Consider the following 23,140-nt stretch of genomic DNA (forward strand, 5'->3'; position numbering starts at 1 on the left):
AAAGGGAAGCCTTGTCTTGGGTAGTCTTTGGGGGGGAAAAAAGCTAGTACCTGTGACATAAGGTATGCAATAAATAGCGTGCCATCTGTTTGGATTTGAGCACTCGAGATTCTTCCAAGGAGCTCACCAGAGACTTAATTAAAGTTGGAATATTAGTGGGAGACTGATGTTCCTCCAGTAAAATGACAGCTATAGGAAATCTTAGCATTAGTTTGATACAGAGATTAGATTTTCTTTAGGGCGAAAAGAGAGTGCTGCATTTTGTCCTAGAGATTATCATAAGATATGGTCTTAATGCTTTTTTTTTTCAGTTGTGTTTTTATAGCCCTTCAGTCTTTTAAATTTCTGTAGGCTCTTGAAATGCTAGTCTCCATTAATCCTGGGGAGGACTGTCATTTCCATCTAATGTGCACATCTAATGGAAAGACCGGAAATGATGTATGCTCACATAGGAACTATCATACTGAATGTAGAAGAGGCGTGCTAATGGCTCAATGGATAATTAGTCAGTTAATCATTGGATAACAAGCCACCATTTTTGGGAAAGATGACGTACCACTAGCTCTTTGTCTCTCTCAGAAACAGGCTACCACTAACTAAACAGCTCAATAATTGCTTGATGAACTCCTGAGGTTTTACATCATCATTTAAATGATCTTCTTCCCAAAAGCAACAATGCCTAACTTTTGTTGTATGTTGTAAGGTGTTGTTCATAACTGCTGTTATGAATCAGCATGGGTGAAGCCATAGCCTTACTACTGTAGTTAGAAGTGTGTTAGTCATTTATTATTAAAGCCCTCCTGATTGCATCACTCACTACGACAATGACATAATGACAGTCATAAGATTGTGTCTCGCTTATATTCTATCATAGGAATTTCCTTTTCAAATAACTCACTCTGAACTGCAAACAGAATATTAATATTTGAACATCATATTGAAAAGGTTCTGACAAACTCCTGTGCCTGCGGGAAACCAGCTGTCTGGATGTGGGTGGACATCAGGTGTTGGCATTAGCCTCATTTTCACCAAGAGCCTCCTCCCCTTCCTCTGGATGCTGTCTTTTTTCAGTATGTATAATAATGGCACAGGACAACATCAGGTTTAATTGCACTTGCTTTAAAAGTATGCTTTGGCTCAGTGCGCTGCTGTCTGTTGTTTGCACTGTGCTTTAATCTGTTGCCTCAGTAATCACATATACATACACATATCTCACATGTAAACACTCGAGTCTCTTGAAATTGATGCTCACTTTGTATTTATTGATTTAAAATTTCATGACTGTTTTATAAGTGGGGATTTCTGAAGTTTGATAAAACAACAAAATAACATTATTCGATGTTGTTTGATCTACACTATGGTGTGGAAGGTAGCCACAACTGGGAGCTTTGTAGGTTGGGAATGATTCTCACAGAGTGCCCAATTGGCCATTACAACCAGAGATTTTCTAATTCCGCACATAGTGGTTTTAAGCAGAGGGCAGTGTTGTTGATTGAAAAATGTACCCATGGTTTGTGTAGCTGCACAGCTGAATTTCTCTGTCTCATCTAATGAATTTCTGACAGACTAGATACTGCGGGGGCATCTTGATTACAGCAGTCAGTTTTACACGTTTCATTTCAAACTATGGTTTAGGCTCTATACTAACACATCTGATGTCACCCCAGTGTCGCCAAATCTGCCAAAAAAAATCTAAACACTACAATCAAAAAATACAGTATGCATGATATTCCCTCTTTATAGTGTTTTTTATATTTAAAAAATAAATCTGTGCTCTGATCTGATTACATACACAAGCACTTCCATAAATACTACTATAAAACACTTTGCAAGCATAAACCATACTTAAGAATTGGTCTAGGTGCGAGATAGCATACTGCTAGGATGCAACAAATAACTTCTCTTGATTTATAGGCTTGTAGCTGCTAAAGACAAAGAGGGGAAGGACTAGTGCGATAGGAAAGATTTGAATACTTCCAGAGCAGTGTGCCAGTCTGTCTTTATGATGCCAGTCAGTGTGATGGTGAGCCTCAGGGATTACTCCAGACAGACAGCTCAGTAAGACAACTGATTAAATAGTAGTGAGAAGAGAGAAAATGTTTAATTCAGCCGTATTTAGTATTCATGGGATGGGCACCCATACAAGAGTTCACCTTGAGGGGTCATCGGGAGAGAAGGTCCAGAATCCCAAAGAGCTGCCAGGCTGAGTTTCCACATAGCACTTGGAAACACAACTGATGTGCAGCAATCACAAGGAACAATAAATATTGTTCGTGTTAGATACAAAAGCTGTGAAATGAGTCCACTGCAGTTGTGAAGATTTCTTAGCATAAGTTTGACAACTCTTCATCATAATACTCTCAAAACCTTCTGTGAAAGGTTTGCAGCTTCAAGTAATTCAAAACAATACTGTTTATATTAGCTTGGCTCAGGGACAGAGTGCCAGCTATAGAGACATGATGAAATCCCTGTGTTGAAATACCTCACCATGACAGTCAAAACTAATTCAATTATATGCATCACCAGTTCAATAGACCTACAGAATTGGGTTATTGTCTGAAATGATGAAAAAAAGAATAATACCAGTAAATCATGTGTGAATGAAGTTTAATGTAAAAATTATTTTTACAAAGAGGTTGCCAAAATGGGCTTCAAGAACAAGGGATAACAGATGATTTCTGCAGTCATTTGCCAAGCTATTTACTCTGCATCTACGGATCCTATTTACTCTGCATCTTCAAAGGTATCCCTATAGTGGGGAGATAATATGATGAAAGGCCAAGCAAGGTAAACAACTGGAAAAGTTAAAAAAAAAAAAAAAAAAAAAGAACAGAGGAAACTTTTTTTTTTTTACTCTAACCCATATACACAGATTCCTTCAGTGACATATAAGAACTGTGCATCATTCAATGTTCTAAACAAAGAAATATTTCAAGAATGTACAGTATTTTGGATTATTATACTCTGTCGTCTGGCTCATCAAATCAAGGCTATATGTTTTGGGTTCTTTATAATGAGAACCAGGAGATTTGAGAAATGTTATCAGTGGGTAAAAATCTCCAACAGCAAAGTTGCTTAGTTGGTTCATAAGCTGATGTGTTTTTTTTCCCTTAGTCCTTTCATGATTAAGCTCCTCAGTGTCACCCCAGTAAGTCAAAAGTGGAGATCAAAGCATGCACCAACAATCACCATTCACCAACAGTCCATTTAGATATGGTCCGCTTCTCCGCTTTCATTTAATGTAAAATTATTAATATGTCACAGACCAATGAAACGCTGTGAGGCAGGTAAGAGGAGGGAAATTAACGCCACCATTACCTCAGCCACCTGCACCACCTTGTCTCTGCAGTTTTACAGTAATGATGTGCGAGTTGCAGAGGTCCCTGAGACAGGAAAGCACCCCAGAGATTTCCATATACTGCGAACAGAACCTCGATCTGCTGAGCCATCTCATTGACATGGAGCCCAAACTCACATTGTGTCCAAGTGAGCAAGTTAATCATCATACTTATATAAAACTCAGCGGAGCTATATACAGTGCAGTCTGTGAGTTGAAGGAGAGTGACAGTGACTTTTTCCATCGTTTTTGTGTGCACTCCACCAATGAAATAATGACTCCGGTTATAGTGCTGACTCTCAGCTTTAAGAGTGTTCACATTTGTATTGATGGAAGCCCCCGAAAACAAGTAATAAGGGACAACGACTGCAGTAACCTACAAGCCTGGCAGAGCTTTACCAGGGAAGACGATGTCTATGGATCACAGACTTCAGACAAAGAATTTTCCAATATATATATATATGTGCATTGCCACTTTAACCTCATAGCCACCATTTCATTTAAAATACAAAGTGCTGGAGTCCAGAGACAACAGGATGAAAATCTACCCATGTTATGCCTTTCATGAGCTGCACTGTTTAGTAGGTAGATAGGTAAGGATGCACAATCCAGGAGCTGCAGGTCAGTTACAATAACAAAGGAGATACAGCTGCTACGGAGTGGCCTACACTTGACCTGTTTTGGTGTTACTGACCTGTATTGACCAGAAGTAGTGGTAATGACTCTCACTATAGCTGTGGTTGTGGTACAGGTCAATAACACTGCTCCGCTGCCTACAATCTGTGTTGCAGACAATGCAGTTAAAACCACTAGAAACATATTTACTATTGTTACATCTTGCAGGTAGATATCAGTAATGGACCTCTGATGGAGGGAGCAGTTTGCTTTCACTAAAGAATGCTGCCATTTTCCACTTCTCTATTCATAACCATTCCTTAAGGCACAAATTCATAATGGCTTCAGTTAGAACAGCAGTTATTTCCGGCTATGACAAGATCATACGTTAGAAAACCACAACTGCTACTCATCAGTTCACTTACTCAGAGAATGTGGGAAGAAGACGTTCACTGTGTCCAACAGTAAGCAAAAGAGCACCATAAGGATTTCTAGCAGTGACTCAAACATTCCTCGAGAGATTTCCTTTGAATTAGCACTTCAGCATTTTCTAGTCAATCTTGAGGACGTGTTGTCTGCTGCTCTGTATGTCCACTGCTGTAGCGTTGTGGTTGTGAAGGACTAAAGAAGCTCGCTAGGGATAATGACAGAGAAAATGAATGAAGCATCTTGGAAGTCATCGGTGCATGGGATGAAACAAATTAAAGGTGTGGAGTAAAAAAAAATTCTGTCTTCACTGAAAGAGCCTTTACAACTGATTTCTTTCAAAACTTGGCAATCCATAGTCCCCTGGTCACCGCTATATTAAAGCTATTATGAAGAGGTGTACATCAGAGAAAGAGGAATTCTTTGTGATTCATGTCAGCTAATTTAGACATTTAGACACGCTTTTTAGCCAATTATCTGATTCATTTCTGTATAAAGTTGTTGCTTTACAAAGTACCTGTATTTGATATCTTTGTTTAATGTTTGGATATAAAAGGAAGTCCTTCAAACAGCACAACCCCACTACACTGATGAATCTGTCCACAGCTACGACCCAGATACCTACTACTACATATGGAGGATGCGTTGTAGCCTAGTTAGAAGTAAAGTTACATCAATCCAGGCTTTAAGAGCAGAAAGACTGTTTAGTCATAGCCATATATATAGTACACAGTTACGTTGAAGGCATCAACTGACTGGTTCAGCTTAGAGACCTTATTGTAGAAATACTTGCTGAGTGATAGTACACCCAGAGATGCAGGATGAGGGGCTGGAAGTAGTTACACACTCAGACTAAGAGTATCAAGCCCTTGGGGACACGCTAGAGTTGTGGATGCACCTGGGAGTTGAGCTCTCCTCGATAAACAAACAGACAGGAGACTCCTCTGATGAGTCTTCAAACAAGGAAGGTCAGAATGAGTGTAACAGACCAAGTGGGAGAAAGCTCTGACTGAAGGGAGTAACCACCTTCTGAAGGCGAGCAAAGACTGAACAGGACTGACACCAGGACCACCAGCTGACCAACATCTCCTCAGACAAAAGAGGCTCATATCCCATATCTGTGCATCAGTTGGTGTTTCTAGGATAAACACTTTTAAAAAAAAACTACATCTTGGTAAAATGAGACAATACAGAGGACTGTAGGCTGTTTTTAACCAAATCATTACTGCATTATTGCTTCATTTATTTTTTAGGTTTTTTTTTTTCTTTAGGTGTTTCCAGGTTATGCATTGCATTTGTTTGGAAATCACAGATAATATCTCAGGCGGCCATACTGTCCAACTTTGATTATATAATGCTGCCATCTGCTGGGCAACACAGAGCAACCAAAGCTTGCAAGTAAATTCAGTCCAGTACCTGTAACTACAAAACATGAGCTCTGTGATCATGCTGTGTGTCCTTGAGATTTCCTTTCATAGTGTAACTCTATCTTGAGCTAGACTAGTAGTCATCTAGTACAGTTCCCTTACCACAGTCCTTGTAAAAACGACAGCAGGTTCATCAGTTAATTATTAAAAACGACTGAACTCTGAAACGCTCACTCAGAGTTCAAACTCCTTTGAGGAGATCATATTTATCGGTAATTGGAATATATATTTTATAAGACTATCCCGATCTTACTTGTCATGATGGATGTGTATGTAATGACAATCCTATGAAATGATAATGGAGATATAGTATATAGTTCCTTCTGTGTGTAAACAGTGCATTTTCCTACTAAAATCACATATAAAACATCCATAAATACTACATATTTGAAACAATCACCTTACACCATACAATGAACCCCAGAGAATTAATGTCGTTTTTTTTTTTTTTTTTCTATTTAGTTCTCAGATTTAGCGGGCTAAAAATAAGATTCATGTTCAATAACCACATGTTTTAATTGCCAGAGTTTAATCCACAGTTATGCACAATTTATCTAACAACTAATCATTCCAAGAAAATTGGAGAAAGATTTATGTTATCTACAATTCATGAGAGGAAAATCAACAGATTTCATAAACAGATATCCAGCATATTGTTAACTATGTTGTCCAATTATTAATGTGAGATCACACCTGAAAATCCTGTAATAGCCTGGTAGTAATACACAGTGGTGCCAGCTGAGGAAAGAAGGACCTAGGGCAAGGTACGATCTGTGGCACATACAGGAGTATTAAAATTGCAAATATAACTGAGGTCCTTGAGAAAACTCTCAGGTAAACATTTTTAATGCTTCTTTTTGAAAAAATATGCCTATTAGCTAAAAAGAGCGAGCACTGTGTGTCTCAAATTGCAGAAATGTTCTATCTTTTATTCCAATGAGGTCCCAGGTGTATCTGCTGAGCATCCTCCATAAAAAGGTGGTTCATTTATTTCAGTTTATCGGCCACATGTGACCATGTGCTCACAGTCCATTTGTGTGCTTGCATGTGTAACAAACAAACAAAAAAGTAAAACGCTAATGAACGCACCAGACTGATTTTCAGGGGAAGTTACATCAATGACAAGGCACCAGTATGTATTTTCTCTCTAGGTCTGACCACTACCTCCCTTCAATACCAAAATATATCTGAAAGATGTCACAACATCCTTTCTCATTTAAGAACTGGTAGAGTTGCCCAAGGTCCATGTGATTACCTCTGTTCCCATGGGGGTCAAACATTGCTTCTTCAAAGCCTGTGAATTTGCGCAGGGAGTCTATACTTTCAACAGTCCTGCTGTCCTCGCCCTGACGATCAAGGGGAATATCCTCTCTATGTCGAATCATGATCTTCTTCCATGTCAGAACCTTCACTCTGTGAAATGGGAAAAAGTTTAGAAAAAATAATAAACCTCACACCTCAGCGAGCTTCTGGCTGTGACATCAACTGCCAAAAATAACCACAATCAAGGTACCTGGACCAGAACTCCTCGCAGGCAGATTGAGGACCTTCCACACACACAATACCAGGCTTCCCAGGCATGCTAAATCCCGACAGGCCCAGCTCCTTGGACCACTCCAATATGTTCTTCCTCTTTGTCTTGTTGTAGATGTGGTGGCTGTAGATCCACAGCCGGCTAAACACTTCTTGAGGTCGTGGAGAGGGAGACTCTTTCAGAGGAGCTGGCGCTGCTGATAAGCTCTTATTGATATAGAGCTGCAGGTTGTCTTTCACCCAGTCCACAGCAGAGAGCACACATACTTCCCCCTGGCAGTTTTCCATAAGGTATGCATTGAGATCTGCGTGAATCTGTGTCTGCTGGGCTCTGCTGAGACCGGCACACCTACGGCACAAATAAAAAATGCTATAAGGAGGAGTCAGAGAAGGATGTTTCCATCCTTGAGAGCATACATTTCCAATGGAAATTTTGTGAAAGCTAAAATTTGCAGTATGAAACAGCACAAAATAACATATAATATGCTTACTAATTAAAATTAATGACTCCTTCCAATATTTTCTAAAAGCAAATTACAAGTAGTGTTTTTCAATTACTTCTGCAGCAGTATTTTTGCACTGTGATTTACGCATCATCTCTTTGCTCCTACATCTCTTCTCAAGATAGCTAGTTTACTAATTTTATTCTGACAGTGTGATTGGTGTGGTTTTTCTAAGTTACTGGCCACCTCTTTAAAGCAGAAAGTAGAAGACACCATAACTTAACATCCAAGGCTACAAATCTCAGTAGTCATCAAAAGAGGTTGAAACATGTTATCCTTACCCGTTTTGTAACTTTTATATTTTTGTAAAACAGATGAATTGAAATTGTGGCTTAACAACATAAAGTGATCACAAGTGATCACAACTCCCAATAAGGCCACAACAGTAAAAAATGACCTCCCACTCTCTGCCACAGTCACATAATCCATTTCCTCCGTGTCATTAGTCTGTTGCTCATCTATGTAATTTTAAATCACTTAATTTTCACATTAGAACACACTGATGGCACGGTTGTCCTTGGCTTCTTTTTGTTCGTCAGTGAAGCTTTATTTATGAAACACTATTTAAAAGTGCTTTAAACACACAAAAAAATAGAAACAAGCAAACAAATAAAGTAATAAATTACAATATAAAACACAGCACATTGAGAGACAGACCAAACTAGAGCAAACCAAAACATAAAGCAGGGATGGAGGTCTCTATAGAAGAAGCTGCTTCAAACTGTTGAAATATTCAACAAATCTGACAGATTGACGAAGACAATTCCAAGGGGTTGAGGCTAAAACAACAAGGGGTCACCGTATATTCTGCAGCTGGAGCAGGGGATTGATAAAAGCCTGGGATTTGAGGACCGGAGTGGTCAAGAAGTGGAATAAGGAACAAAGTCATGCAGTGCCTTATATGTAATCAACAGGATCTTGTAGTTTATTCTGAATGTTATAAGAAACAAATGGAAGGATGTAAGAACAGCGGTAATGTGGGAATGACAGCTCCTTCTGGTAAATGATTCAGAGCAGCTTGACTGAGGTACAATAATCTAGACAGGAGGAAATTAGTGTGTGAATTAATAATTTAAGATCTGTAGAAGAAAATATGTATCTGATTTTACTGATATTTCTTAGCTGAAGAAAACAGGACTGGATTAGCTTAGTGACAAAATGACCAAAAGGCCCTTGGTATCATAGATGATACCAAGATTCAAAGCGGTAGATTTGATATTTGAGTGAAATGGACTGATTAAATGATCACCTGCTCTCCCTACCATTAGAATACAGTATATGAACATGTTATTTTGTTATTTTGCAAGGTTCTGTTTTCCAAATTTAAATTGTTAACTGAGTAAATTAGTTATTTAAGTTTTTGTTTTGCATATGTAACAAGTTCATCACCATGACTACTTATCAAATGTGGATTTTGGCTTACCGGACTGTTATCTCTGGTAACACACTGGGATATTCAGATGGATAAGCACAGGACAGAATGACATCCGTCTGAGTGGAGCAGCGACAAAAAAAAAATAACATATAGTTAATAATTGTGTTTTAGGACGAATTGAAATCACAGTGACATAGTATGACAGTCTCATTCAGTTACCATCCCCATGCTTGCAGTGTCCAGCTTCTGTTTGATGAGAAACTGGGGTCTGGAGGGAGGAGGGGTGTCTGCGGAAGCTGAGCCCTCCACATAGTCCCTCAGCTCAGCTAGTGCCAGCTGGTCGGTGAGCTCCAGCTCCTCCCGGGTAGGAAACATGCTGGTCAGCAGCTCTATCTCCGCAAGCTGAGCCTCAGCCCACTCCAAGTAAGACATGCTGAGAACGGCAAGCTAAATGGTCAATCCTCACGGCTGTTACATATACATTTAAACAATAATAACTTTTGAATAAAACAGCTTTCTGTCCACAGTCAAAGATATGGTCCTTTTAAGTCAACATTACGCCACTTGTCATTTAAAAGATTTACAAATGTTAACAAATGACACGTTTCTTTTCTAGTCATTCGTGGCGACTAAAATTGATTTTGCTATAAAAAAAAAAGTCTCGTCAAATCTGAAAAGATAATTAAAGATATTTTTATATAAGCTATGTTTAGAAAGCAGCCTAGTTTAACACTAACTTTACTACACCTTTACTTCCACGTTACCCTGGCTAGTAATCGAGATTTGTTTCTAGTCGGACTGTTCCAAACGACACACACCGGAAACGCACTTACCGAGCAATAGAAACAGTGGCACCGACACATTTTGTTCCTCTGTTGTCTGCATGTGTCAGCTGGGATTTTTTTTTTTTTTTAAAAAAAGCCGAATCAGCGGAGAAAATTTTGACTATTTTTAAAGTTTGTAGACCTATTTTCTTCTCTGAAGACGTACATTTAACAGCTGTAACAAGTAAACTAAGGAAACCATGTCCAAAGTAGAGAATTCATCCACGCAAAGTAAACGAAATTGAAAATTGTGGAGGTTTTAGGCTCCGTTTGTGACAGTAAGTTGACTGGACCACGTCACTTCACTTTCTGTCACTGAATGACCTGGTGCTGAATTGTGCGCAGCAGCATTATAATCTGATCTTGCTATTAGCGAAAGCTAGCGTTACTTCAGGTGACTGCTGCGTCTGATTTCCTTTCATCTTTAATTGTGCATAGGTAAAAATGGGAAAGAAAAGGGGGAAAGACAAGAGCTCCAGAGAGGACGATGACATTGACCTGACAGGTAAATACATATTCTTCTGAGTGTCACATGACAACCTGTGGAAGGCCTAGGGTGACTTTCCCCTTTTTAATTTATCTTCGCAGGTCCATCCTGTAGGCATATTAAGAAGGGAACCGAGCAAACTCTTCTAAAGAAACTCTATGGGAATTCTGATTGGACTAGTTGCCAGGATTGTGAGCATGAGGAAAATAAAGAGAATAACAGCACCACCATGCCACAGGACTCTGAAGAGGAAAAAGAAACAGCAGGCATATGGATGTGCTTGAAATGTGGCCACAGAGTGAGTTTATTCAACCTGTTTATTATTCAGATGTTGATAATGTATTCTGCCATTTTTTTTTTTTTTGCTAAATTACCAGTGTCATCTCTTCTACAAGGGATGTGGACGCAACTCTGAGAACAAGCATGCCATCAAACATTATGAGACTCCTCGGTCAGATCCACATTGCCTGGTGGTCAGCATGGACACCTGGAGTGTGTGGTAAGTATGTTGATGTTGTGTGTTAATCACAGTGGTGTACAGGTGACATATCATTTTTCTCTGACATTATCATGTTGAAGATTTAATGGAGTTGACATTTGGAGTTTACATTTTTGCCCATTAATCTACACTCAATAGCCGATAATGGAAACATGTTAGAAGTTTTTTCCAAATTTATGAAAGAAAAGTAAAATATCAAAAACCCAAATCTCTCATTTACAAAAGTATTCAGACCCTTAATCCAGTATTTTGCAAAAGGCCCTTTGGACAGGAATTACAAGCTTTGCACACCTGGACCTGCCATCCTCAGGTCTCTCCACAGATGTTTCGCTGCATTCATCCTTCCTTCAATAATGACCAGTGTCCCTGCCCCTAACACTGAGAAGCAGTTCCCCATAGCATGATGCTGCCACCATCATGCTCCCCCATAGTGATAGTATTAGCCAGGTGATGAGCGATGCCTGGTGTTCGTCAGATATAGTGTTTGGAGTTCTGCACAAATAGTGTGGACCATTAAGTGGACCTATAAATTCTTTTTTTCATGTGTTGTCATGCCTGCAGGTGTTACATGTGTGATGATGAAGTCCAGTACTCCAGAACTGGACATTTGGCTCAGCTGGTGACCAACCTAAAAAAGCAGACCTCTGCAGATCCCATAAAGAGACCACAGAAAAGTAGGTACCAGTGAGTCATCAGTGTGACTTTTTTAATGTAATTTCATGTCCCCGTAACCATGTCCACCATCATGTTTGGTTATTTAGGAGTGAAAGAGGAAGACAGCTTGTTGGAACCTGAGCAGAAGACAGAGACTGTAAAAGCAGAGGAAATTGAGGACATTGAAGACAAAGAAAACAACAAGAACCACCAAAAGAAAAACACCAAGAAAGAGGGTGTTGGGAAATCACAAAAGTCCAGCACAACTGAAGACAAAGGTGGTGTTTCAGTTAAAGGGCTGAGCAACCTGGGAAACACGTGTTTCTTTAATGCAGTCATTCAGGTAGGATTGGGCCATATGGGATGCTAGTATTAGTAAACTCTGGAGTTATTATTAATTGCTGTCATTGTCTTTTCCAGAATCTCTCTCAAACACAGCTCTTAAGACAGACTCTCAACGAAGTGACAAAAGAGAAAATGAGTCTTACCATCAAACCTGGAGCCTCCTCAGATCTGGTTTGTTGCTGTTGTTTTTAAATGTTTGCTTTTAAAAAAGAGTAGATTTATCTTGCTTAATACACCCCTTTTATTACTTTACTTACTTTACTTGTTTTTATCATGATTTCAGGAGCCTGTCGAAGCACAGTTAGATCAACCTGGATCCCTGACTTTGGCTATGTGTCAGCTACTCAATGAAATCCAGGAAGCCAAGAAGGGTGTGGTAACACCGCGGGAGTTATTTACACAAGTTTGTAAAAAGTGAGCCTGATTACAGAGTGAGGCAGAACTCGGCTGTAAGATTTGCTTAAAATGTACTTCCTGTCATCGCTGCTTTAAGTGTCATTCATCGTCTCGTCTCCTGTCTGCAGAGCTGCCAGGTTCAAAGGATTTCAGCAGCAAGATAGCCAGGAGCTGCTGCGCTACCTTCTGGATGGGATGCGAGCTGAGGAGATCAAAGTATGCTTTCAGCTTAAAACAAATCTCCATATATATCACATTAGGCAAAAGATTTACATTTAAAATGGACACTGAAGTATATTGTTTTGGCAGCAGAACTTCACGGCAGTGATGATCTTGCACTGTGTATTTGGTTTTCTTATTCAGGCACACTAACAGTCATTCAGACTCTAAATGTAATCACAAATTGAGGACATCTTAAGCATGAAATGCAAATAATTGTGGCTAAATAGCCTTTTTATCTCACATTTAATGACCTTACTCTGAAAGCTTCTCTGGTAGGTTTGTTAATTTTCATGAGTGGAGGTTTTATAAAAGCTCAATCAGAGCGTAAAGAGGCTGAAATTATAGATATTATATCTGCAACTGTTTATCACATGGTTATTGTTTATCATTTACATTTAATGATTGTGTTTGTTTCTGCAGAGAGCAAGCTCAGGGATCATGGAGGCATTGAAACAGTCTGGGAAAAGCACAGATGCAGAGCAGCTGAAAACTCTAGTTAAAAGTAAGTAACATCCTACCACTGCACACAGTCTTGGTACACCTAACAGTGAAATGAAATGACAAAGAAGTTCTGATTTCAGAGTACGAGAAAAGTGACTTTCCAAAAAACTTTGTGGACCAAGTTTTTGGCGGGGAAATGACCAGCACTATAATGTGTCAGCAGTGTAAAACGGTATGTATTGTGGACCAACTCTTAAGAATAAAATGTCAGTGTCAAGTCAGTGCCAAGCTAAATTACCTCTATTTTGCCCCTGCAGGTTTCTGTAGTCACAGAGATGTTTTTGGACCTTTCACTTCCTGTTTCCGATGAGGTAAATCCCTTAAAAAAAAATGTATTTTAAAGTTTTTTCATGTTATATGTGAGTTAACCGCATGTGCCCTCTTATAACTAAATGCTACAGGCATATAGAAAAAAGAACCAGAAAAAAGTAGTTCAGAGGACCAGTGAGTCGAGCCAGGACGGCAGAAACAGCCCTGCTCTGACCAACGGAAATGATGACAACATTCCCACAGGGGCTGGTAGCAAGTACCAGCAGAAGAAAGCTAAGAAGCAGGCGAAGAAGCAAGCAAAGGTACCTCAGTGAAAGCACACAAAGGACATTGTTCTCTTTTGCCTTCGCTTGTCCCTTTGATGGATGAGTGTGCAGAATAAACTAAATAGTCTGTATTGTTTCCTTGTCTTGGCTTACAGCATCAAAAGAGGCAGCAGAAGCTTGAGGGCAGAGTCACTTTGGACAGCCTCACATCTCCGAGCCGTGCAGAGAACGAACAGACGGATCCTTCCGCAGGTGCAAATGAAGGGGAAAATGCTGACAGTGAGACACGTGAAGACGCCCCACTGAGGGAAGAAAATCCTGCTCAAATGATCACCGCTGAGCAGGCTGTGAAGAACCTCGACACAGTCCAGGCAGAGAAGGAAGAAGAAGAGGGAGAGGATTCAGTGACCGAGTGCGACTCGCCAGCTACGTCATCAGTCAGCAACCGTTATACAGTCCTGTCAGAGGAGCAGCACTCAAAGGACAGCATCTTAGATGATGACAAAATATCTGACATGGAACAAGAAGCAAAGGAGGACACAGAGCTGGTGAGTGAAATGGAGAAAGTAAACCTGGATGATGCCTTCATAGAGGACTCTGATGCTGCGGAGCAAGGCATGGAGATCGAAGATGAGCCACAGGAGGGTAAAGAGTACACTGTAGTAAATCAGGACCCAGAGCTGGCCTTCCACACACTAGCTACCAGAACGGCCCCTGACAAACAGGAGTGCTCGGTGCAGTCATGCCTGTTTCAGTTCACAGAAGTGGAAACCCTCACGCAGAACAACAGCCTGCTGTGTGTCGCCTGCACCAAACGGCAGGGGAACAACGACAAAGCAGGAGGTGTGTGGAATCTCTATCCATTATCTACTGTCAGAATGCCTTTGTTCACCAACTGAGCATGTTTGTGTGTTTTGGACAGTACAGTGTCACACATGCAGTAGTTCCAACAAGACAAGAAGCCAGTCAAATTGTTTATCTTTGGTCCTTTTTTCTTGTGTTTTTGCTGCTTCTTTTTCTCAGTGACTCACTTTTCCATTTGGGGACAAATAAAGTTCATTGTCCTTTATTTGTTCTCTATTCAGGATCTAAGAAGAATATCTACACTGATGCCTTGAAGCAAATGCTGATCTCCTCTCCCCCACCAGTGCTTACCCTTCATTTGAAGAGATTTCAACAGGTGAGACAGTCGAAGAAAACTTCAGCATTTTTACTCCTTGGATCCACTTGACTGTCAGCCAAGTTGTGACACATTGTTGGGTTTTTAAAAAAATATATATTTTGTCTTTTGTAAGGCACTGAAACACTTGTTTTGGGGTTTTACTGAGATTACTTTTGCTGTTTTCCTCTAGAATGGATACAGTATTTGTAAGGTGAACAGACATGTCCAGTTCCCACTGATACTGGATCTAGCTTCTTATTGTGCGGTTAAATGCAAGGTAAATTAACAGCCTTTATTATTTATCAATACTCTTATTAGCCTATTTGTAAATGTATCACTGTTCTATTTTACTCTGATCACTAACAAGAAATTGTTTTCAAACAGAACGTGACAGACGGAGATACTCAGATTTTGTACAGTTTGTATGGTATCGTAGAGCACAGTGGAACAATGAGGTCGGGCCATTACACAGCTTATGTGAAAGTACGACCCGCGTGCTCTAAGCCTTCATCAAACGGTGTAGCAGCAGAAGGTGGGTGTGCACTTGCATATAATATAATAACAACTTGGACCTAATGTTTTAAATCTTACAAACATTGCGATTAATATTTAAAATATCTCTAAATATCGCTAACCCATCACTTCCCTTCAGGAGATGCAGAGCCACCCAGGGGGTCCTGGTTTCATATCAGCGACACAAGCGTTCAGCCTGTGAGTGAGAGCAAAGTCCAGAGTTGCCAAGCCTACCTCCTCTTCTATGAAAGGATCCTCTAATCAGACCGTGCCTCACTACTCAGGAAATCCAAACAAGCCAACCTGCTGCTGCTTCAGCTCCTCAGTTGACCGACCTTGGCCTGTTTTGTCAGCGACTCAGACCGGGCTGTGATGAAATTAAATTGATTATACACAGGGGACATTTGACAGTGTTGACATTTTATTCACAGTAGCGTCATACAGTGTTTAAGGTATTAAACAGGACAGCTGTATGTTTCTGACATGGGGATATGACAAGGTATGACATGAAAGTCAAAATGGACATTGAAGATAGTGGTAGTGGATTTGTTAATCAATTTAAGGAGATTAACAACAGTTTGGGGAAATGATTTGTAAAAGAAAATATTTATATGTCTATTTTTATCAGTGTCATGTAATGAAAAGCTTGAAAATGAGAAAAAAGTTCTTCCTGGCTTGTGTCGTGGCTTTCTGACTACACTGAGCATGCGCAGTAAGTGCAAACAGTTTTTCCTGGTCCAAATTGTCACATGATGTGAGCAAAGTCTGGCTCCGGAAGGCCAGAGTCATCTCTACCCAAGAATTACAAATGGCAGTGTTATCCAGCTGACATGGCAGGTTAGTGAACACCTGGGCTTTTAAATGAACATTCAAAAAAAGTTACTGTTGGAAGAAGTTGTGTTTGTTTTTCGCCAACAACAGGAGGATCGCTCGGTGCGTTTATAGCTAACGGTCTGGCCTAGCGTAATGTTTTTCCGTTTGGATAACATTTCCAACTATTACATTAATGTCTCAAAGAAAAGGTTATTACTTGTTAGTAACATAACGTCTTTCCTCAGTAACTCTGGATATTGGTCGTTACGCCTCTCCACCGGGCCTAGCAGGGTAACTTAGCTAAATATGAGTCAGCATTTTAAACTTGCTGCATAAGTAAAAGAGTTAAATGAATCCAGGCTAAAGTAACTCACCGCACGTCCAACTGTTAAAGCTAAATAAAGTTTGTCAGAAAACTGTCAGTCTAATTCTTTATTTGCAGTCAGTACAATTTTATCATGGGTTACTTACTATATGTTACCTACGTACATAATCATATATTTTATATCACACCGAGTCAGACAGAACCACTGGAGCACGCTGTCACCTGGTCAATAGTAATAACATGCAATAGTATTCAACTATAAAGACACGATGATAACATACCTTGATGGTTACATTACATTTAGCTCACTCCTATGTTGTCTTTAATCCCCATGAATGAGGAGGAACACTTCCATGTGACTGTCCTTAGGTCTTCTCTGCTGTCCATAACAATAACATCACTGGATGTGTTCAAGGGACTGAGGCAAAGTAGTATAACACAGTAGAAAAGTACATTTGCAGTGGTTTTACATAATCATACAACTCCCTTTTTGCCTTTTTAAATGTTTTGAGATATTTCTCAAATGTCAAGATGAACCATCTCATGAATTATTGATTTATCTGTGGATTATTATCTTGATTAGTGGTTTGGTCAATAAAATATCAGCTCAACCTAAAAAAAAAATCTGTTTTCTCTCATATAAGAGTTATGAAAACATAGTATTCACATTTCAGAGGAAATTTTACTTAGTGATTTTTCAAACAATTATCAGGTTTATTTTTGGATTTATTTCCTGTCAATGGACTAATTGAACAATGACAAGTCATTGCAGCTTGAATCCACACTGTGGTCTAATTGGACTATTGTGTTACTGTGATCATGATGCTTTTTTGACTCCCCCCTGCTCCCTCTGACACACAGGCTGAGCTTGTAAGAACCATGTCGCTCCAAGCTCCTCGCATGTCAGTGTTCACGTTTCAGTCTGCAGTGCACAGCGCCCATGTTCTGCAGTGTCTGAATGACCAAAGGCAGCAGGATGTCCTGTGTGACGTGACAGTGGTGGTGCAAAACAGGAGTTTTCGGGCCCACTGCTCTGTCTTGGCTTCCTGCAGTGAATACTTTCACAGCAGGGTTACCAGTGTCACCAGACAGAATCCCATCATCACCTTGCCTGACGAGGTTAGTGACCTGCTGCTTAGGTGAAGGACTTGGGGAAAAGCTGACACAATTTTTTTTGATCTGGGCACAAATGTGTTGTTGGTTGCAGTTTCACCAATATGTTTTGAAATCAGTTGCTCTAAATAAAAAACATGAGTGGACAGGTTTGTTAGAGTAGAAAATAAGGCAGCTCTGTACTTGAGCAGACTTGCAATGGAGCCAATGAATTTAGACTGAGGTCCTAAATCAGTATGATATCAACGCTACGTACTTCAGTCACGCTAAAAGAAGAGAGCTCTTCTACAGAATGGCTGCCATAATAATTTTATAAATAGCTAAAATGTTACATTACACATAGAAAGCTGCAATATATGTAGATGCAGAGTGTAAGTGCAAGACCTGCAAGAGCTGACAAAACATTTTTTAGCAAGACTAAATTGTTATTTATCATATGGACTGCACAGTTTTGTTTTTTTCAAGAGTAACCATGAAAAATGCAAACCCTACTAGATTGGTTTTCTGTCCAGCAGTAGATAACTTTGTGTAATGTGACTATTGGTCCAGTTTGCAGCTCGTGTACTGTAATTCTTGCACATGAGCAGCTGAAGTTTCTTTGTAGTACAGTATGTTATACTGGCATGAGTTGTTATCATGATTCAGCAATTTGCTGTATATCTTTTCACTACAGGTGACCGTGGAGGGGTTTGAACCTTTGCTTCAATTTGCCTACACATCAAAGCTACTCTTCACCAAAGAAAACATCCATGCCATTCACAGCAGTGCTGAGTTTTTAGGATTTCAAGACCTGGAGTCATCATGCTTTGATTTCCTCATTCCAAAATTTTCTGAGGGCAAAAGTACTTCACAGGAGGTCAGGCGTAGAACCTGTTGTCGGAGCCAGGATCTCATTGCCAGTTTTGGCTCCAGTGTAGAGAGCAGCCAACCAACATCATTTGAGTCTCACAGCTCAGTGCCTTCAGTAGGTGATGAACAAACAGACTTCCCATCACAGTGTCCTCAGAGTGCACAGGGTCAGACGAACAGTGGGGAAGAACCCTTCTGTTTGGAGAACTGCGGGCCACAAATGGCCCCCTTATCTCTGGAGTTAGCAGCAAATGGTGTGTGCCCCATGTTGTCTTTGCCATGCTCAGACTCTGACAAAACAGATCATCCATCTCAGTTTTGTGAAAGAGACATTTTAGAGATAGGAGACGTGTGTAATCAAAGTGACTTGAGTTTGGCAGACTGTGGCTTACCCTGTGAGCTGTCAGCCGCCGGGGATGTGAATCTGCCAGAACTCATTGAGCCAGCAGGCAGAGATGTTAAACAGACTGTTGAGACGGTTGGTGCTGAAACTAACTGTAACCCCGGTTCATGTCCACTCAACACGTCAGGGACAGATAATTGCAGCGAGTTATTAGAGCAGAGTGAGCGTGGCCTTGAACAGAGAATGGCAGGTGATCTCTCAGACCCTTCACTAACTGCTTTAAGCCATGAAGAGGGATTTGGGGAGAGGAGCAGTGTGGAGAGGGAGGTGGCTGAACATCTGGCAAAGGGATTTTGGTCTGACCTATGCCCATCTCAGGCTCAACCACTCCCCATAGATCCCATGGACCAAAACAGTTTGGCAAAAGCATCAGACTTTCATTGGCTTAAGCAGCTAGACTTGAGCTCCAGTGTAGGAGACTGTCCTTTCCTCAGGGACCTTGGGACAGGCGATGACCCAGCTCCACGCACTGACAGTCTGTCCCAGTCAGAGAAGAGCCCCTACATGTCCTCCTCTATCAACTCTGGGGATGATTCAGACCTGGACACAGATGGAGATACTGAGGCCAACAACAAAAGAGCAGCAGAGGTCATTGTGATACACAGCTGATGTTTGATTGCCTTTAGTTGAAGATAAAATAAATCTAACTCCCAAATCCTGGACTTTACAGATTCAGCTCCCATTCCCAGTGGAGCAGATCTCAGCACTGAGCCGGAGTGCCTTCCAGCAGCTTCTGAGACACCATCACCTGACTCAAGATCAGCTGGAGTTTGTCCATGATGTACGTCGACGAAGCAAAAACCGTGTGGCTGCACAGCGCTGCCGAAAGCGGAAACTAGACAGCATACACCAGCTAGAATGTGAAATCAAAAAACTAGTAAGTTGCCTTTAAACTGTCTAGTGTTGCCAAACACTATTCCTATTGAATTTAGTGTCTTTCCTGACCCACAGGTACTTTGTGACCTGTATTGTCCCCTAGTGGTTACCAGTAAGAACTGCAGAAATGCTGATGGAAGTACTTCTGTCTTTTGTGTGTCTGACTCAGTCCTCACCCCTCCTTTCACCTCTTACGAACGTCTGACATAGCAAAAAAAGCATTATTTTTGCAATAGAGGTCAATATGCTTGGTAATTCACCACACAATTACCTGAACTCTGTGTGAGGACCATAAGATAAAAACAAATTATCACAGCAACTGAATGCAAGTGAAAATAAATTAATGGGTAAGAAGCATGAACAAAGAAACTGAAAAAAAAAAGAGTCTATGCTTTACTGTCATCGTCTCTACAGAAAAGTGAGAAAGACCGGCTGCTGCAGGAGCGAACTGAGCTGGAGCAAAACCTGGAAGAGACGCGGCAGAGTCTGTGCGGGTTATGTAAGAGTGTCAGCATCGAGTCTGATTCTGAGCAGGACCACTTGCAGCTTCTTGCCAAGCTCTCCTCGTCAGACTTCCCCATGTCCTCCCCTAGCCCCGCGGGTAAAGATGAGGAGTCCGAGATCACTATCGAGATGGTAAGTTGTTCTTCAGAGTGCGACCCAAGCGAGCTGCCTGCAGACTCAGTTAAGACTGTTGCACCAGAGGCTGGCACTCAGACAGAGGAAGCAGATTCTCCACAGAGCTGCTCTTTTCCTGCATCTCTGCTCAATGCTTGTCTGGACATGAACAACAGCTTATAATTGGACTCAGTTCCATTGTCATTTCTAATCATGCAGGACCATGGGCAGGGGTGAACTTTGAGTATATACTGTAATCCCCTTTTGGGATGGAAATGCTTTCTTGTGTATGTCACTGAATAATTTTCTGCCTGATAGAGGTATCTTAAATTGACATGAACAATGTCAGATTTCCTTCACTGTATTTCTAATATGCATTTCACTGTAGTAAACACAAAATCCAGTATTCATCATATTTTGAAGGTGCAGAAAATTTTCAGGTAATTTCCAAATCTTTCCATTTGTAAATTAGGAGGATGGTTCTTAGAACTAAGTATGATTTTCTCAGGGACACTCACAACCTGACTTTGTTTTCATGGCTAAAATGATTACTCTTTGCACACCCACACAGACTCCCAGTTTTGATGATAAGATGTTTCTTTCATTCTAGTTTAATCAGTCTGTCGTTATAATCTTGACACATACTGTTTTATTCCACCAGTATGCTTTCATGAAATATGCACAGCACTAACAGAACGTTTTACCATTGATTTTAAGGAATTGTTACAGCTAACATAACATGTATACTTTGAATGAATAACTGTCGGCTTCCCCCAGTATTTGAGGAATGGTTGCAGTGTGTCTGAAGATGTTACAGGGGAGCATAAGAAATGACACTATTTGATGCGATCTGTGCCTTATGCAGTAGCATAGCATAAATAGAGAAAGTTAAAGGCAATCTTTGTATATTCTTGTCTAAAGCACTGTCGCACATTAACCCAGAGTCCAAATTGATGGCATTCTCTTACCTTTAGGTCTGTCTGCATACTAAGTATTTTTTTAATTAAATGCTTTCATGGATTACAGATTTAAATAAAAAGCATTTTGTTACCATTCAGTGTTTCATTTCAGCTCACAAGAAGCTGGAATATTTTCCACTCTATTGATGTACAGTACCACAGTTTGGCCAGTAGATGGAAATACAACGCTATTTACCTCACCAGCTCTGCTGACCCTTCATTGGCTGACTAAAATACTACAACAGTATGAACTGCTCCTTCTGCACTTTCTCTGCAAGAGACTGAGCTTTCTTTATGAGAGCTTTATGCAATGCTTAATTAAATTTAATAAAATTAATTAAAGCTTGAAGTTGACAAAGTTTGTGAACATGACATATATTAAAAAAGAAAGTATCCTCCTCCAAATGAGGAGCAGGAGGCTGTTTCAGAGAATATTAAGAAATTTAATGAAAATGAGTTTGTGGCCCAAAAAGTCATTTAGTTTTTGCTAAATTACGTTGGGTTGGGTAATTGAAGTATGATACTGTATCTGATCTTAAAACTGCATAGCTGTACATAGATTTATCAGTTCCTGGTTAGCTCTGCAGAGAATCATTAGGTTGGACTGTAGATGGGACTAAATTAGGGCTGAAATTAAAGGAGAACTCAGATTAGGGTGATAAATGACCAACAGACAAGAAGTTGGTAAAAAAAACAAGTGTATATGACAGCCATCCCTGTAACCCAGCAGTGCAAATCAAGTTGTAAGACTCGCTATGCTGTAGATGGAAGGAGGAGGTTCTCACTAAACAGTCTGTCTCATAATTACTAATGTGAATCAGTGGAAAAATAAAATAAAGTCTGACTTCGATGCTTTGTATTTCTTGAGCTATAAATAACAGAGTTTGTCATTTCAACAAACCTATCTGTGTAGCCTCACATGCTGCATCAATTGTTTAGAATCAAAGCACCTCATGGAACTGACTGGTTATTTATTCACGAATGCACACATTCATGTTTAGCAGGATGCAGATTGAGCACAAAGCAGAAGCTGTTCAGTCATTATTAAACCAGTTCCATGCATAACAATCTGTGCCACCTGTAGAGGAAAAAAATCAAAGTAAGCCACCTGAGTCACTGTTATCGCCCCACACATAAACAGAGGCTATAAAAAATTCATCTGCATTTGTAATGTTCATAGTCTGCAGTGTCAAGTGTCACAACTGCAGCAGATATTTCTCGCTTGCCTACAAGTGGCACACATCAACATGTCTGCATGTGCGGGTCCATATGTAGACAGATAGTCTTACTGGTAGCTGGTGTAGGTTGGACTGGCAGGTTGCCTTCATGCTAAAGTGTATAAACATAAGCTCTGCTTCAGCTGCTTGCATGGCTCGGTCCAGGCTGCTCTCCAAACACCTCTCACTGACAACTGTTGTGAAACGGTGTGTATCATCCTCATCTGTTTGAAAAATAATTCTATCATCCTGTGTGGACTGTTTCTTGATATCATTTTGACTCTCTCTCCTGTATCACAGCAACCGTGTTCTTTTGCAGATCACACATTGTTTTTTAGCACGAGGGTGCAGTTGAAAGTCGTCTCTGATCAAAGCATGAGATACACCAAGATAATTACAAACAAGAGGAAAATCTCCTCACTACACTATACAAAAATTACAAAAAATTGTAGCTGCATCAGTCCTGCACCTTGTCCAAATATCCATCAGTGAGCAGACGACTAGTGGCAATCACTGTATGACTAACAGTTAGCTTTATTTTTGGTTGTTTACTGTGTCATTTGGCCTGGTTCTGTGCAGAGTGTCAGGCTGTGAATAACATCCTTCAGCTGC

General features: G+C 40.3%; 3 protein-coding genes across 4 annotated transcripts; 2 read left to right on the top strand and 1 right to left on the bottom strand.

Annotated features, from left to right (window-relative positions):
- Positions 1–6,313: 6,313 nt before the first annotated feature.
- rwdd2b (RWD domain containing 2B) lies at positions 6,314–10,066 on the bottom strand. 2 transcript variants are annotated; one of them, XM_071496645.1, is made up of 5 exons: positions 10,050–10,066; positions 9,436–9,649; positions 9,265–9,332; positions 7,319–7,687; positions 6,314–7,218 (listed from the first exon to the last, which is right to left on the bottom strand). In XM_071496645.1, the coding sequence occupies exons 2-5, from the start codon at positions 9,646–9,648 to the stop codon at positions 6,966–6,968; spliced, it is 903 nt and encodes a 300-aa protein (XP_071352746.1). In that variant the 5' UTR covers position 9,649; positions 10,050–10,066; the 3' UTR covers positions 6,314–6,965. The 2 variants fall into 2 exon arrangements, with proteins under 2 accessions (XP_071352746.1, XP_071352745.1); XM_071496644.1 differs by lacking the exon at positions 10,050–10,066 and adding an exon at positions 9,964–10,045.
- usp16 (ubiquitin specific peptidase 16) lies at positions 10,044–16,022 on the top strand. Its single transcript, XM_071496640.1, has 18 exons — positions 10,044–10,318; positions 10,479–10,545; positions 10,629–10,825; positions 10,923–11,026; positions 11,588–11,700; positions 11,788–12,023; positions 12,101–12,196; positions 12,309–12,439; positions 12,550–12,637; positions 13,064–13,145; positions 13,225–13,316; positions 13,402–13,455; positions 13,546–13,716; positions 13,836–14,523; positions 14,766–14,860; positions 15,033–15,119; positions 15,227–15,374; positions 15,495–16,022. The coding sequence occupies exons 2-18, from the start codon at positions 10,485–10,487 to the stop codon at positions 15,614–15,616; spliced, it is 2,565 nt and encodes an 854-aa protein (XP_071352741.1). The 5' UTR covers positions 10,044–10,318; positions 10,479–10,484; the 3' UTR covers positions 15,617–16,022.
- A 38-nt stretch (positions 16,023–16,060) lies between these two features.
- On the top strand, positions 16,061–22,161 carry bach1a (BTB and CNC homology 1, basic leucine zipper transcription factor 1 a). Its single transcript, XM_071496643.1, has 5 exons — positions 16,061–16,192; positions 17,355–17,612; positions 18,280–19,446; positions 19,529–19,735; positions 20,149–22,161. Exons 2-5 carry the CDS (start codon positions 17,373–17,375, stop codon positions 20,533–20,535), a joined length of 2,001 nt encoding a protein of 666 aa, XP_071352744.1. The 5' UTR covers positions 16,061–16,192; positions 17,355–17,372; the 3' UTR covers positions 20,536–22,161.
- Positions 22,162–23,140: the final 979 nt, after the last annotated feature.

Source organism: Trachinotus anak, unplaced genomic scaffold, assembly GCF_046630095.1.
Source record: "Trachinotus anak isolate AG129_WGS33_773 ecotype Australia unplaced genomic scaffold, CSIRO_AGI_Tana_v1 ptg000014l, whole genome shotgun sequence".
Taxonomy (NCBI): Eukaryota; Metazoa; Chordata; class Actinopteri; order Carangiformes; family Carangidae; genus Trachinotus; species Trachinotus anak.

Excerpts from the sequence above, each read along its gene's own strand:
- bach1a (XM_071496643.1), top strand. The coding sequence starts at position 17,373 with ATGTCGCTCCAAGCTCCTCGCATGTCAGTGTTCACGTTTCAGTCTGCA. Across the intron at positions 19,447-19,528 it reads ACAACAAAAGAGCAGCAGAG|ATTCAGCTCCCATTCCCAGT; the intron begins GTCATTGTGATA and ends TGGACTTTACAG. Across the intron at positions 19,736-20,148 it reads AATGTGAAATCAAAAAACTA|AAAAGTGAGAAAGACCGGCT; the intron begins GTAAGTTGCCTT and ends TCGTCTCTACAG.
- rwdd2b (XM_071496645.1), bottom strand. The coding sequence starts at position 9,648 with ATGTCTTACTTGGAGTGGGCTGAGGCTCAGCTTGCGGAGATAGAGCTG. Across the intron at positions 7,688-9,264 it reads TTACCAGAGATAACAGTCCG|GTGTGCCGGTCTCAGCAGAG; the intron begins GTAAGCCAAAAT and ends TTTGTGCCGTAG. Across the intron at positions 7,219-7,318 it reads TGCGAGGAGTTCTGGTCCAG|AGTGAAGGTTCTGACATGGA; the intron begins GTACCTTGATTG and ends CCCATTTCACAG.
- usp16 (XM_071496640.1), top strand. The coding sequence starts at position 10,485 with ATGGGAAAGAAAAGGGGGAAAGACAAGAGCTCCAGAGAGGACGATGAC. Across the intron at positions 12,024-12,100 it reads TCTTTAATGCAGTCATTCAG|AATCTCTCTCAAACACAGCT; the intron begins GTAGGATTGGGC and ends TGTCTTTTCCAG. Across the intron at positions 14,524-14,765 it reads GAACAACGACAAAGCAGGAG|GATCTAAGAAGAATATCTAC; the intron begins GTGTGTGGAATC and ends TTCTCTATTCAG.